The following is a 12518-nucleotide window of genomic DNA, read 5'->3' as shown; positions in this document are numbered from 1 at the left end:
AATGTTGTGTAGACCAGTACTGGTCCGTGGCCCAGGGGCAGTGGTTGGATTCAGCCAGTTCTCATCATTTCGGCAGAACCGGTAGCTAATTTTTTTTGTTGCCCAGGTGCAGAATGGACTTCCGGAAGCGGCATCCACACAGAGAACCGGTTGTTCACACATTCGAATCCCACCACTGCCCGGCGGGGGGTGGGGGGGGACCCCTGCTGTAGGCAGTGTATAGTATACAGCTGGTCCTCAAAAGTTCATTTTGTGACCATTCGAATTTATAACGGCACCGGAAAGCTTATGATGTTTTTTCACATGGCCATTCCACCCTCCCTGTGGTCAGGTGATCCAGATTCATGCGCCTGGCAACTGACTCGTATTTATGACGGTCGCAGTGTCCCGGGCTCACCTGATCTCCTTTTGCAACCTCCCGACTAACAACAATGACTAACAAGTGAATGACTAACTTATCAGCTGCAGTGATTGACTTAACAACTGTGGCAAGAAATGGGGCGAAGCTCACTTAACAAAGGTTTCGCTTAGCAACAGACATTTTCGGCTCAATTGTGGCTGCAAGTCGAGGACTACCTATGTAGAGCTCAAATGAGCTACTTTATTGTTCACTGCCTATATTACAGGGATCTCCCCCAGACTGCCACCTTTCACTTGGGAAAGACCAGATAAGGCTCAAAGGCATCTGGAGGGCATCAGATTGTCCCCTCTTATATTTATTAATTAATTTAAATTTCATCTTCATTGACACCTCCCTCAGAGAAGGACTCCAGGTATTCAAAGTTACAACGGCCACTGAAAAAGGTGACCTATGGCCAGTTGTACCATCCCCCCACGGTCACATGATCAAAATTCAGACCCTTGGCAACTGGCTCATCTTTACGACGGTCGCAGTGTCCCGGAGTTATTTCCATCCTTCTGACAAGCCAGGTCAATAGGGAAAACTAGATTCCTTTAACAACCGTGTTATTAACTTCACAACTGTGGTGATTCATTTAACAACTGGGGAAAGAAAGGTCGCAAATGGGAGGTAAAATTCACCTAACAGCTGTCTCACTTAGCGACAGAAATTCTGGGCTCCGTTGTGACATTAAGCTGAGGATTAGCTTGAATCCGTAAAATGAAACCTTAAAATCATTTACTTTATGTAATAAAGGTAAAGGTAAAGGTTCCCCCGCACATGCGTGCTAGTCGTTTCCGACTCTAGGGGCCGGTGCTCATCTCCGTTTCAAAGCCGAAGAGCCAGCGCTTGTCCGAGGACGTCTCCATGGTCATGTGGCCGGCATGACTAGACGCCAAAGGCACCCGGAACGCTGTTACCTTCCCACCGTAGTGGTCCCTATTTTTCTACTTGCATTTTTACGTGCTTTCGAACTGCTAGGTTGGCAGAAGCTGGGACAAGTAACAGGCGCTCACTCTGTTACGCAGCACTCGGGATTCGACCCGCCAAACTGCCAACCTTCTGATCAACAAGCTCAGCGTCCTAACCCACTGAGCCACCGCGTCCCTATACTTTATGTAATGAGTCCATGCTAATTCCGTTTGATCCCTCCTCCTGAGTGGGACAGTTGATTTCCAACCACCATGGGAAAAATGATGCTTTGAATGGCATCCAAAGAGGGGGCAGAGAGTTCCCAATTGGTGTTAACCTTCAAGTTGTGTAATTTCTACTGCCTGGTGACAATTTTACTCTGCTTTTCACCTTGCTGGAGACAATTCCCATGTCTAATTGTACCACTAACTTGGCAGCAAGTTTCTGGCTTCTCTCAGTCTTCCCAGCTGTGGGGTGGGAATCGATGCTGGCCTACTCTGCAGGGTTCTTGGGAAGTCACACTTGCAAGATTAAAAATGTGAATGAATTTATTTTTTTAATGAACGGAAAGAGAGACGTTGATAGCAGCCTTCCAATTCTTGAGGGTGTCACTGGGAAAAGGGGGTTGATTTTCTCTCCAAAGCACCTGAAGGCAGACCAAGAAGCAACAGATGGAAACCCATCAAGGAATTAAGGAGAAATTTCCTGACAGTGAGAACAATCAACCAGTGGAACTGCTTGCCTCCAGAAGTTGTGAGTGCTCCATCACTGGAGGTTTTTAAGAAGAGACTGGACAGCCATTTGTGTGAAGTGGTACAGGGTCTCCTGCCTGAGCAGGAGGGGTGGACTAGAAGACCTCCAAGATCCTTTTCAACTCTATTATTCTGTTACTGTGTTAATTAATCAGTGGAACGACTTGCCTCCAGAAGTTGTGAGTGCTCCAACACTGGAGGTTTTTAAAAAGAGACTGAACAGCCATTTGGCTGGAATGGTATAAGGGTTTCCTGCTTGGGCAGGGGGTTGGACTAGAAGACCTCCAAGGTCCCTTCCAGCCCCATGATTTTATAAGGTGCCACTCTGGGCAGGGATGACAGCAGCCTTGCTTCCTCTAAATGCAAGGGACTGCAGTGCCATCATCCCCAGCCAGCATGGAGGGGAGGGGCACGCACAAAATTCAGGAAGACTGGAGCACAAGTGGTGGGGGCTTCCCCCCCAGCTTCACATGTCTGTCACTTGTGTGAGGTTCCAATTGTGCCAGAAGAACAGATCTCGTTCCCAGGACCAGGAGGCAGAAAGGCTCAGCCCCCAGCCCAGCGATTTCTCTCCTTCGGGCACAAGGGGGGGGGCACCTTGCCCCTTATCTCTCCAAGTGACAATCGATGGGCATCAAGAGCGCCCCAACCCCACCACCTGGGGGATTCGATCCTCTACCGGAGCCTCACAAAGGGCTTTCCAATACAGATGTGCAGCCACAAGAAAAGCTCTTAATTAGCACCCTTATCGCAGGCAGGAGAAAGCCGCTTAATTAGTTCAGGGAGAATAATGAGGGCCAGACGCACAGTGGAGGGGCCGTGTATCATGGGGGAAGGGGGGGCTTCTGTCATCTGCAGGCAGTCCAGATCCTTCCTTCCTTCCTTCCTTCCTTCCTTCCTTCCTTCCTTCCTTCCTTCCTTCCTTCTTTCCTTCCTTCCTTCCTCCCTCCCACCCTCACATTTCTTCCTCCCGTTCCTTCCTTCCTTCTCCTCTCTTGCCTTCCTTCCTTTTTCTCACTCATTTTCCTTCCTTCCTTCCTCTTTCTCTTGCTTTCCTCTCTTGCCTGCATTCCTTTCTTTTTCTCTCATCTTCCTTCTTTCGTTCCTTTTTTCCTTCCTGCCTCTGTTGCTTTCCTACCTCATCTTCCTTCCTTCCTTCCTTCCTCCCTCCGTCCCTCCATCCCTCCCTCCCTCACCATTCTCACTCATCTTCCTTCCTTCTTTCCTTCCTCTCTAATCAAAATTCGGACAGTTGGCAACTGGCATGAACTTATGACGGTTGTGGTGTCCCGCAGATCACGTGATCCCCTTTTGCGACCTTCTGACAAGCAAAGGCAATGGGGGAGCCAGGTTCAGTCAGCAACCATGTGGCTAACTCAAGAACCGCAGCGATTCACTTAAAAACTGTGGCAAGAAAGGCCGCAAAACGGGGCAAAACTCACACTTCCCAAATGTCTCACTTAGCAACAGAGGTTTCGTTGGGCTCAACTGCGGTCGTCATTCGAGGACTAGCTGCTCTCTGCTAACCTGGCATGGAGGTTTCATACTTCTTTGTCCGAGCCAACAGTCACGGACCCCCTTGGGCTGGCGATGTCTGATTGACAGCTTCAAGAGTTGAACTCTTGACAACCAGGTGTCCCAAAGATGCTTTTTTTCCCCCCAAAAGACAACTGGACTTTCTTGGTTTTTTTTCCTTTGAAGACCTTTCACTTCTCGTCCAGGAAACTTCCTCAGTTCTAACGGAAAAGCAGCCAGAACTGAGGAAGCTTCTTGAATGAGAAGCGAAATGTTCTCCATGAAAAAACCCCAAGAAAGAAAGTCCAATTTGCCTTTTGGAGACAAAAAAGCACCTTTGGGACAATCGTGATCTGGAGGACGGAGAATCTCCAAAGATATTCTGTCAACCAGGTTTGCTGGCAGAGACTCCTGCAACCACACAATCAAAACTCGCCTGCATTTTGACACACAATGTGAGCGCCACACACACACAAACACTCACACAGACACACACACACACGGACACGGGTTTTGTGGACACCAAATTGCCTTTTTTTGACCCCAATACTCCCTCCCTTGCCTCAAAAGCAAGCCCAAGTAGTCCTCGACTTCCAAGTTCATTTACTGACCGTTCGAAGTTACGACGGCACTAAAGAAAGCGACTTGCACCATTTTTCACACTTACGACCGTTGCAGCATCCCCAGGGTCGCGTGATCAAAATTCGGACGCTTGGCAACTGACTCGTATTTATGACGGTCGCCGTGTCCCGGGGTCACGTGATCCCCTTTTGCGACCTTCTGATGAGCAAAGTCAAGGGGGGGGGGGGAAGCCGGATTCATTTAACGACCGTGTTCCTCACTTAACATCTGCAGGGATTCACTAAACGGCCGTGGCAAGCAAAGTCGTAAAGTGGGGCAAAAATCACTCCACAAACTTGTCACTTAGCAACATAAATTTTGGATTCCGTTGTGGCCGTAAGTTGAGGATGGCCTGTAGCTCTTAGGGCTCCCCTGCTGCTGTGCGCTCCTTCTCCTGATTGCGGGAGTAATGTGACTTCTGGATATGCTCAGGGGCACTCTTGCCAGTCCTTAGCTTGGCATTGGAAGACAGCAGAGGGGTTTTTATTCATCGGGCTCTGGCCTCCATCTTGACTTTTTTGACCTCACCTGCAGCAGTCCTGCGTTGGTCGGTGCCTTCTTCCCCAGCCTCAAAGCTGCCTCGGCCGTTTAACGGCGGCCTTGATGGACGGCCCTCCGGCATCGGAAATCGGTGCCGGCTTTTGTTATCAGGCCCAGTTGGGATAAATAGGAAGTTCCAGCAATTGAGGGGATTCGATAAATGCTTTAACCTCTGACCTCACCTCCCCCCACACCATCAAACCAGGGAGCCCTTTCCCAAGCGCCGCCCCCCCCCAACAGCCTCTGACGCCACCCAGAGGTTGCCATCAATTAGAGCCCTTTTCCAACCACTGGATTAATCCACCGGCGCTCGATAGCCCTCAACCCCAGGCAGAGGTTAATGGGGCACTAATGAATGGGGGTGGGGCAGGCAGGGATTGGCCTGGGATGGGAAAAGGGAGGGAGGGAGGAAGGAGATGAGAATGAGAGGAAGGAAGGAAGGAAGGAAGGAAGGAAGGAAGGAAGGAAGGAAGGAAGGAAGGAAGGAAGGAAGGAAGGAAGGAAGGAAGGAAGGAAGGAAGGAAAGGAGGATTATGAGAGGAAGGAAGGCAGGGAGGGAGGAAGAAAGAAAAGGAGGGGGATGAGAGGAAGGAAGGAAGGAAGGAAAGGAAGGGTGGAAGGAAGGGAAGGAGGGAGGAAGAAAAGGAGAATGAGAGGGAGGAAGGAAGGAAGGAAGGAAGGAAGGAAGGAAGGAAGGAAGGAAGGAAGGAAGGAAGGAAGGAAGGGAGGGAGGGAGGGAGGGAGGAGAATGAGAGGAAGGAAGGCAGGGAGGGAGGAAGGAAGAAAGAAAAGGAGGGGGATGAGAGGAAGAAAGGGAAGGAAGGAAGGAAGGAAGGAAGGAAGGAAGGAAGGAAGGAAGGAAGGAAGGAAGCAAGGAAGCAAGGAAGGAAGGAAGGAAGGAAGGAAGGAAGGCTCCCGCCACACACACACACACTCACCTCTCTTCTGCATGAAGCTGAACAGATCATCCAGAAATTCCTTCCGTTTGGGGTCTCCATCCAACTCGTAGAGCTGCAGAGGGGACAGAAATAGTGGCCATGAGTGTCTGGGGGACTGACAGGAGCCCCCTCCCCCCCAAGAGCAACTGGAAAGCCAAAGAGGCCTTGGTCAGCCGCTCAGACTCGCTTCGCGTAATGAGATGAGCAGGATATGAACACAGGGCGACACAAAAAAGAAAAAAAAAGAAAGGCAACTGTAACCCTGAGTGCAGAAGCAGCCCCTCCCTGCATTTCTCAAGATGGGGTTTTTTTTTCCTTTCCCTTCTTCTTGGGTGGGGTTTGTTTCCAATCTTCCTCTGTACCGTACCCTGGGATCTCTTAGTGGTCTCCCTACACATCCAGTCGAAGCAACTGCAGAAAAAGGCTTTCTTTCCTAGTTGAAGTGCACCCAGCCGACCTGAACTCCCACCCCATCTATTTCCAAGACCCCCCACACACACCGCACCCCCAGGGCTTCCTGCACCCTCTGGGCCAGTGGGCTGCTTCAGAGATCCTGCTAGCCAAGCACTCCCAAACAATGGCACTAGCAACACACACACCCACACACCCACACACCCACACACAAGACCTTTGCTTACAAAACTGCTCTTCTGTGCATTTAAATATCATATTTAGTTTTACATTTGCCTCCTTCCTTTCTTCTTTCCTCCCTTTCTTATCCCCTTCCCTCCATTACTCCTTCCTTCTTTCTTTTCCTTCCTCTCCATCTTCCTTCCTTTCCTCCCTCCCTCCCTTTTATCTTCCTTCCTTCCTTCCCTCCACTACTCCTTTCCTTCTTTCCTTCCTCACACATATTCCTTCCTTCCATTGCTCCTTCCTTCTTTCCTTTCCTTCCTTTTCTCACCCATCTTCCTTCCTTTCCTCCCTCCCTTTTATCTATCTATCTATCTATCTATCTATCTATCTATCTATCTATCTATCTATCTATCTATCTATCTATCTCTGCCTGTCTCTCTCTCTCTCTCTCTCTCTCTCTCTCTCTCTCTCTCTCTCTCTCTCTCTCTCTCTCTGTCTATCTATCTATCTATCTATCTATCTATCTATCTATCTATCTATCTATCTATCTATCTCTGCCTGTCTATCTATCTATCTATCTATCTATCTATCTATCTATCTATCTATCTATCTTCCTTCCTTCTCCCCTTCCCTCCATTACTCCTTCCATCTTTCCTTCCTCTCACTCATATTCCTTCCTTCCTTCCTTCCTTCCTTCCTTCCTTCCTTCCTTCCTTCCTTCCTTCCTTCCTTCCTTCCTTCCTTCCTTCCTTCCTTCCACATCCGCCCATCTTCTATCCAACTTTGGGCAGCTCCCAATCAAAGCCACACAAAAAAACAAAAAAAAACAAAAGAATTACATTACAACCATAAACCTTCTTTGCTTTCATTTCACAGTTCCTCCTAATTTCTCTCTCTCTCTCTCTCTCTCTCCTGCCTTCCTTAATTCCCCAAATTATTGGCTGTTTTCCATCAGAAAAGGATGGAGCCCCAGAAAACGATCTTCCAGTCAAGATGTTCAGCGGTGAACCAACTTCTAACGGGACCCTCGCTGGGGGAGCCTGGTTACCCCCCCCCCTCCAGCACCAGGTTGGGTTTTTGGCCAGTGCAAAAAAAAAAGCAGAAATCTGCTTCTTCCTGGACTCCCACTTCTGCCCTTCTCTTTCCTTCCACCAAGGGACCCTTCAGTCAAAACAGAGAGCTGGATGGGACCTTGGAGGTCCTCTAGTCCAACCCCCTGCTCAGGCAGGAAACCCTATACCATTTCAGACAAATGGTTGTCCAGTTCTTTTCTCAAAAACTTCCAGTGATGGAGCATTCACCGCTTCTGGAGGCAAAGCCGTTCCACTGATTAATTGTCCTAACTGTTAGGAAGTTTCTCCTTAGTTCTAGGTTGGCTCTCTGCTCAATTATTTCCATCCGTTGCTTCTTGTCCTGCCTTCAGATGCTTTGGAGAATAGCTTGACCACCCCGCTCTTCTTTGTGGCAGCCCTTCAAATACTGGAAAACTCTGCTATCCTGTCACCTCTGGTCCTTCTTTTTCTCTAGACTGGCCGTGCTCAATTCCTGCAACCATTCTTCACTTTTTCCTAAAGTCCCCACATCTTTTTTGCAATGTGGTGACCAAAACTGGATGCGGTATTCCAGGGATGGCCTTACTAAGGCTTTATAAATAAAGGCTCTATAAGGATTCCTCTGCCCCAGAAATAGGTTTGGCCAGCTTTGGGAGGGGGGTGGGGAGGGTGGGGGGGGCGTTACAATGTCTAATTCCCCCTCTCCCTCCCCCATTCCTGAAGCTTGCAAGCTGCAAAAGGGCAGCTCCCGTTCCGCATCTTGGCGGTGGCAACTTCTGGCTAAGCCATGATGGATGGACTCAGCTTGCTCGGGGCCCCCAGGAGAGCCGTAGCTGACCCCACACCCCCAGCCCAGCACCGACCTTTAACCTTTGCGCGGGTGGGAGAGATAAATATTTGATGACAGTCCCTGATCTCCGTTGAGCCTCCGCTGACACCTGTAGGGATTACATGCAAAGCCCCTCCACCCCCTCCCCTTTGTCAGGGCAATTAGCAGGAAGGGGGCAGCTCCCGGATGACCTCTGACCTCTAGCCTCCAGGGAGGAAAATTGATGGGGAAGGAGGGGCAATCCTGGGCCCCTTCCGATCCCCTGGAGTTTTATAGGGAAGACTCAGAAGTCAAGAACGCCAGCCAGGAGAAGTTAGGATTTGCACCCTGAGATAGCAAGGCTGCGGAAGGAAAACAAACCGTGTTTGTCTAAAAAAAAGAACACATGGTTGCAAGATTATTTATTTACTGACTGACTGACATTACTTACTTACTTATTTACTTATTTATTTACTTACTTATTTACTGACTGACTTACTTGTTTACTGGTTTGTTTGTTTGTTTATATATCAAATTTCTTAGTCCCCCCCATATGGCCACACAGTAACGCTGGGCATCTTATAATATTAAAGGATAGAACTGAGTAATTTCTAACAATATAAATACTATACTGTAGAGGCAGTTCTCGACTCACAAGGATTCATTTAGTGACGTTTCGAAGTTATAACAGCACTGGAAAAAAAGCGATTTACGACCATTTTTCACACTTAGGACCGTTGCAGCGTCCCCGTGGTCACGTGATTAAAATTCAGATGCTAAGCAACTGGCATGTACTTACGACGGTTGCCGTGTCCCGAGGTCACGGGATCCCCTTTTGCGATCCCTCTGACAAGCAAAGTCAGTGGGGAAGCCAAATTCACTTAACAACCGTGTGGATAACAACAACCGTGGCAGGGGAGGTCATAAAATGGGGTAAAATTCACTTAAGAAATATTTTGCTTAGCAAGAAAAGTTTGGGCTCAGTTGTGGCCGTGAAGTCGAGGACCCCCTGTAAACGCTGTAAAATTGACCTAGCTAAAAAGATAGGATTTTACTTGTACGTTTAAAGTGGTGTTCAATCCTGTTTTTTAAGCTCTGCTTTTCTTCATATATTTGTATAAGTTTCATTAAAAAAGGTAAAGGTAAAGGTTCCCCCGCACATGCGTGCTAGTCGTTTCCGACTCTAGGGGCCGGTGCTCATCTCCGTTTCAAAGCCAAAGAGCCAGCGCTTGTCCGAGGACGTCTCCGTGGTCATGTGGCCGGCATGACTAGATGCCAAAGGCGCACGGAACGCTGTTACCTACCCACCGTAGTGGTCCCTATTTTTCTACTTGCATTTTTACGTGCTTTCGAACTGCTAGGTTGGCAGAAGCTGGGACGAGTAACAGGCGCTTACTCTGCTACACGGCACTCGGGATTCGACCCGCCAAACTGCCGACCTTCTGATCGACAAGCTCAGCATCCTAACCCACTGAGCCACCGCGTCCCTTTTTAAGTTTCATTATGTGGTGGTAAATTGTCCAGCATCACTTATGGATGGTGTAGAAATTTAATCAGCAATTTATTTATTTATTTATTTATTCACTCATTCATTCATTCATTCGATTTTGATGCCATCCACCTTCCTCAAAAGGTGATTCTGCGCAGCTGACAAGTTATGAAACAAATAAAAAATAGATTAAAACAACACAAAGTTAAAATATTACTAAGAACTATACTAAAGCTGAATAAAATAAAATAAAACAGAATAGAAGCAGAAATCGGGTAAGCTCTTTTCCGACCAACAAATGTTATTAAGACCCAAAATCCAAGGGCTGGAAGGGACCCTGGAGGTCTTCTAGACAACCCCCTGCCCCAGGCAGGAATTTTTATACTACCCTGGATAGTATACTTTTTGACCAATATCCAATATTAAACGGGAGGACCTTTTGTGAGCTGCAACTGGTGCGTTGGAAAGGATGAGAATCGGATTACTGGTTTTTTGCTCTCCTCAAATCTCTACGAAAAGGCTAACCAAGGTTAAAACAGTTCAGGCTAGGTTGTGTGAAGGCAACCCATTCCCTGAGGTGGTTACTTGATTTATTAATTAAACTGAGATGCTTGGGTTTAGAGGTAGTCCATAATTTACCTTCTTTCATTTAGTGACCATTTGAAGTCACAACAAGCCATGAAAAAAGTTGCTTAGGACCATTTTTCACCCTCCATTTTTACAACCGTTACAGCATCCCCGTGGTCCCGTGATCAAAATTCAGACGCTTGGCAACTGACTTGTACCGTATTTTCCGGTGTATAAGACGACTTTTTAACCCATAAAAATCGTCTCAAAAGTTGGGGGGTCGTCTTATACGCCGGGTCGTCTTATACGCCGGAAAATATTATTCACCTCTCTGATCTGCAGTCCCCGGCAACGCGCTCCAAAGCCGCCTCCCAGCCAGCATGTCGCCGCCAAACTTCCCAGCCCACACCGCGTCTAGGCACTGCAGCCCGGATGGGTCCGGTCCCGGTCAAGGACGCCGCAGAGCCCGCTGGCACCGGGCAAGACCCGGCAGAGTTGTCCTGCGCGCGCGCGCGCTGGCCACCTGCCGGGCATCAGTGTGTCAATCACTCATCGGATCGGGGGAGGGGACAGAATGGCTTGGAGCTCAGCCGCCGCTGTCGCCATCGCCACCGGGGTTTGGACGGGAGGGAGAAGCCTCCTCTTCGTGAGCCTCCCCTGCCTCCGAGCCAGGCCGGCGATCGCTGGAGAGACGGACGCAGCGTCGGATGGTCGGAAGAAGCAGCCGACGCACGGAAGGCAGGCTCACGACGAGACGAGGTGGGCCTGCATCTGTGGCGTGCAGGGATGGCGGGGGTGGCTCCCGTAGCGAAGGAGGTGCGTCCATGGGGAGACGGGTGAGGCCCGTGCGGTGTGCTGCGAAGAGGGGCCCCGCTGAATGTCGCGCCCATAGGCCGCGACAGACAGTAGGAAGGGAGCACCTTTGCTCCTGCCGAGGCACCGCCTGACCCGCGCCGACCGGAAGAATCGCTTGCCTGGTCACAGAGTGCGGAACAGCGGTACTTGGTTCCCCTCTTGCCCGCAGACCATGCAGCGGCTCTTGCCAGCCGGCCTCGGCATGGCCACCCCAAGCCCAGCTCTCTAGCGCGTCTTCCGGGCCCGCCTGGCCAACCGTCTCCTGGGCGGGGCTTGGCTCCAGACGCGACGGCTGCTCCGTCTGCAAATGCTTTCTCAAAGCCGAACCACGCTTGGCCGTGCAGGCTGCCGAAAGGCGGGGACTCAGAGTTCCCGCGGTGGTTGCGGCTTCTGGCGTGCTGTTTGCAGAGTCTGGCCTGGAAGAGCGCGTGGCTTTGCACCATTTGCATCAGACGGGGCTGAATCTGAATCGGGCTTGTGTCGGACACTTGGCAACTGGCATGTAAGTATTTTCTGGCGTATAAGACGAAAAACCTTGAAAATCTTGTCAAAAGTCAGGGGTCGTCTTATACGCCGGGTCGTCTTATACGCCAGAAAATACGGTACTTATGACTGTTGCAATGTCCTGCAGTCACGTGATCCCATTTTGCAACCTGCTGACCAGCAAAGTCAACTGCAGTCATTCTCTTGAGAACGGTGGCAAGAAAGGTGGGAAAACAGGGCAAAACTCACGGAACAAAAATTTCTCCCCTAAGAACAGAAATTGGGCTCAATTGTGGTCGTAAATCGAGGACTACGATATACAGTTATAATTTATCTATTTCAGGTCAGTCCTACCCAATGCCTGGCATGCTGTCTCCAAGGAACAAATCTTCACCATCAGCGGAAAACAAACCGCTCCATCTGAGGGGGGGGGAGAAAGGGAAAATCCCTCAGCTTGGTCAGGCGTGCAGGCCTGCGTGCCAACTCTTCCCTTCCAGCTCAGCTTGGCACTGTTCCTGCCGACAATTTGCATTCCTAAGTGCCCGAGGCGCTCCCACACGGGGATCGGATGTCATTAATCAGGATTTGCAGTCACAGCAATTCCACAGCTTGGCACGGGCAGTTCACGGGGAATGGGCACCCTGCCAGCTGAAACGGTGCCCATGTCTCAGCGAGACATGAACGTTGTCCTTAACCCTTGAACAGGCTGGGGGCAGCAGAGCCAACCACAAAGGGGGACAAAGAGACTGGACAATCGTTTATCTGAAACGGTGTAGGGCAGACATGTCAAACACAAGGCCCGGGGGCCAGATCCGGCCCGCGAAGTGGTTTCATGTGGCCCGCAAAGCCATCCTGGAAACAGTGAGGGAACGGCCCCCACTGCCTTGGCCCTGGCCCAGAGACCATCCTCCTGCCAGAGACCCTCAGATCTGTCCCACTCCTGCCCAGGCCCCAATAGGCACCCTTGATGCGAACGATGTAGAGCTGGCCACGCCCACCCAGTAGGCCAT

General features: G+C 50.0%; 1 protein-coding gene across 1 annotated transcript in view; it reads right to left on the bottom strand.

Annotated features, from left to right (window-relative positions):
* Positions 1-12518, bottom strand: part of ARID3C (AT-rich interaction domain 3C) — a gene marked incomplete at its 5' end in the record, with an annotated part of 90750 nt that overhangs the window by 17637 nt on the left and 60595 nt on the right. The window contains one exon of the mRNA XM_081316345.1: positions 5679-5751. Coding sequence (XP_081172471.1) covers positions 5679-5751 — 73 coding nt within the window. The remainder of the gene's footprint in view (positions 1-5678; positions 5752-12518) is intronic.

The sequence above is a fragment of the Vipera berus genome, assembly GCF_964194415.1.
Source record: "Vipera berus genome assembly, chromosome: 2".
NCBI lineage: Eukaryota > Metazoa > Chordata > Lepidosauria > Squamata > Viperidae > Vipera > Vipera berus.
The sequence above is the reverse complement of the archived record's forward strand: the minus strand, read 5'-3'. Positions and strand labels throughout refer to the sequence as shown.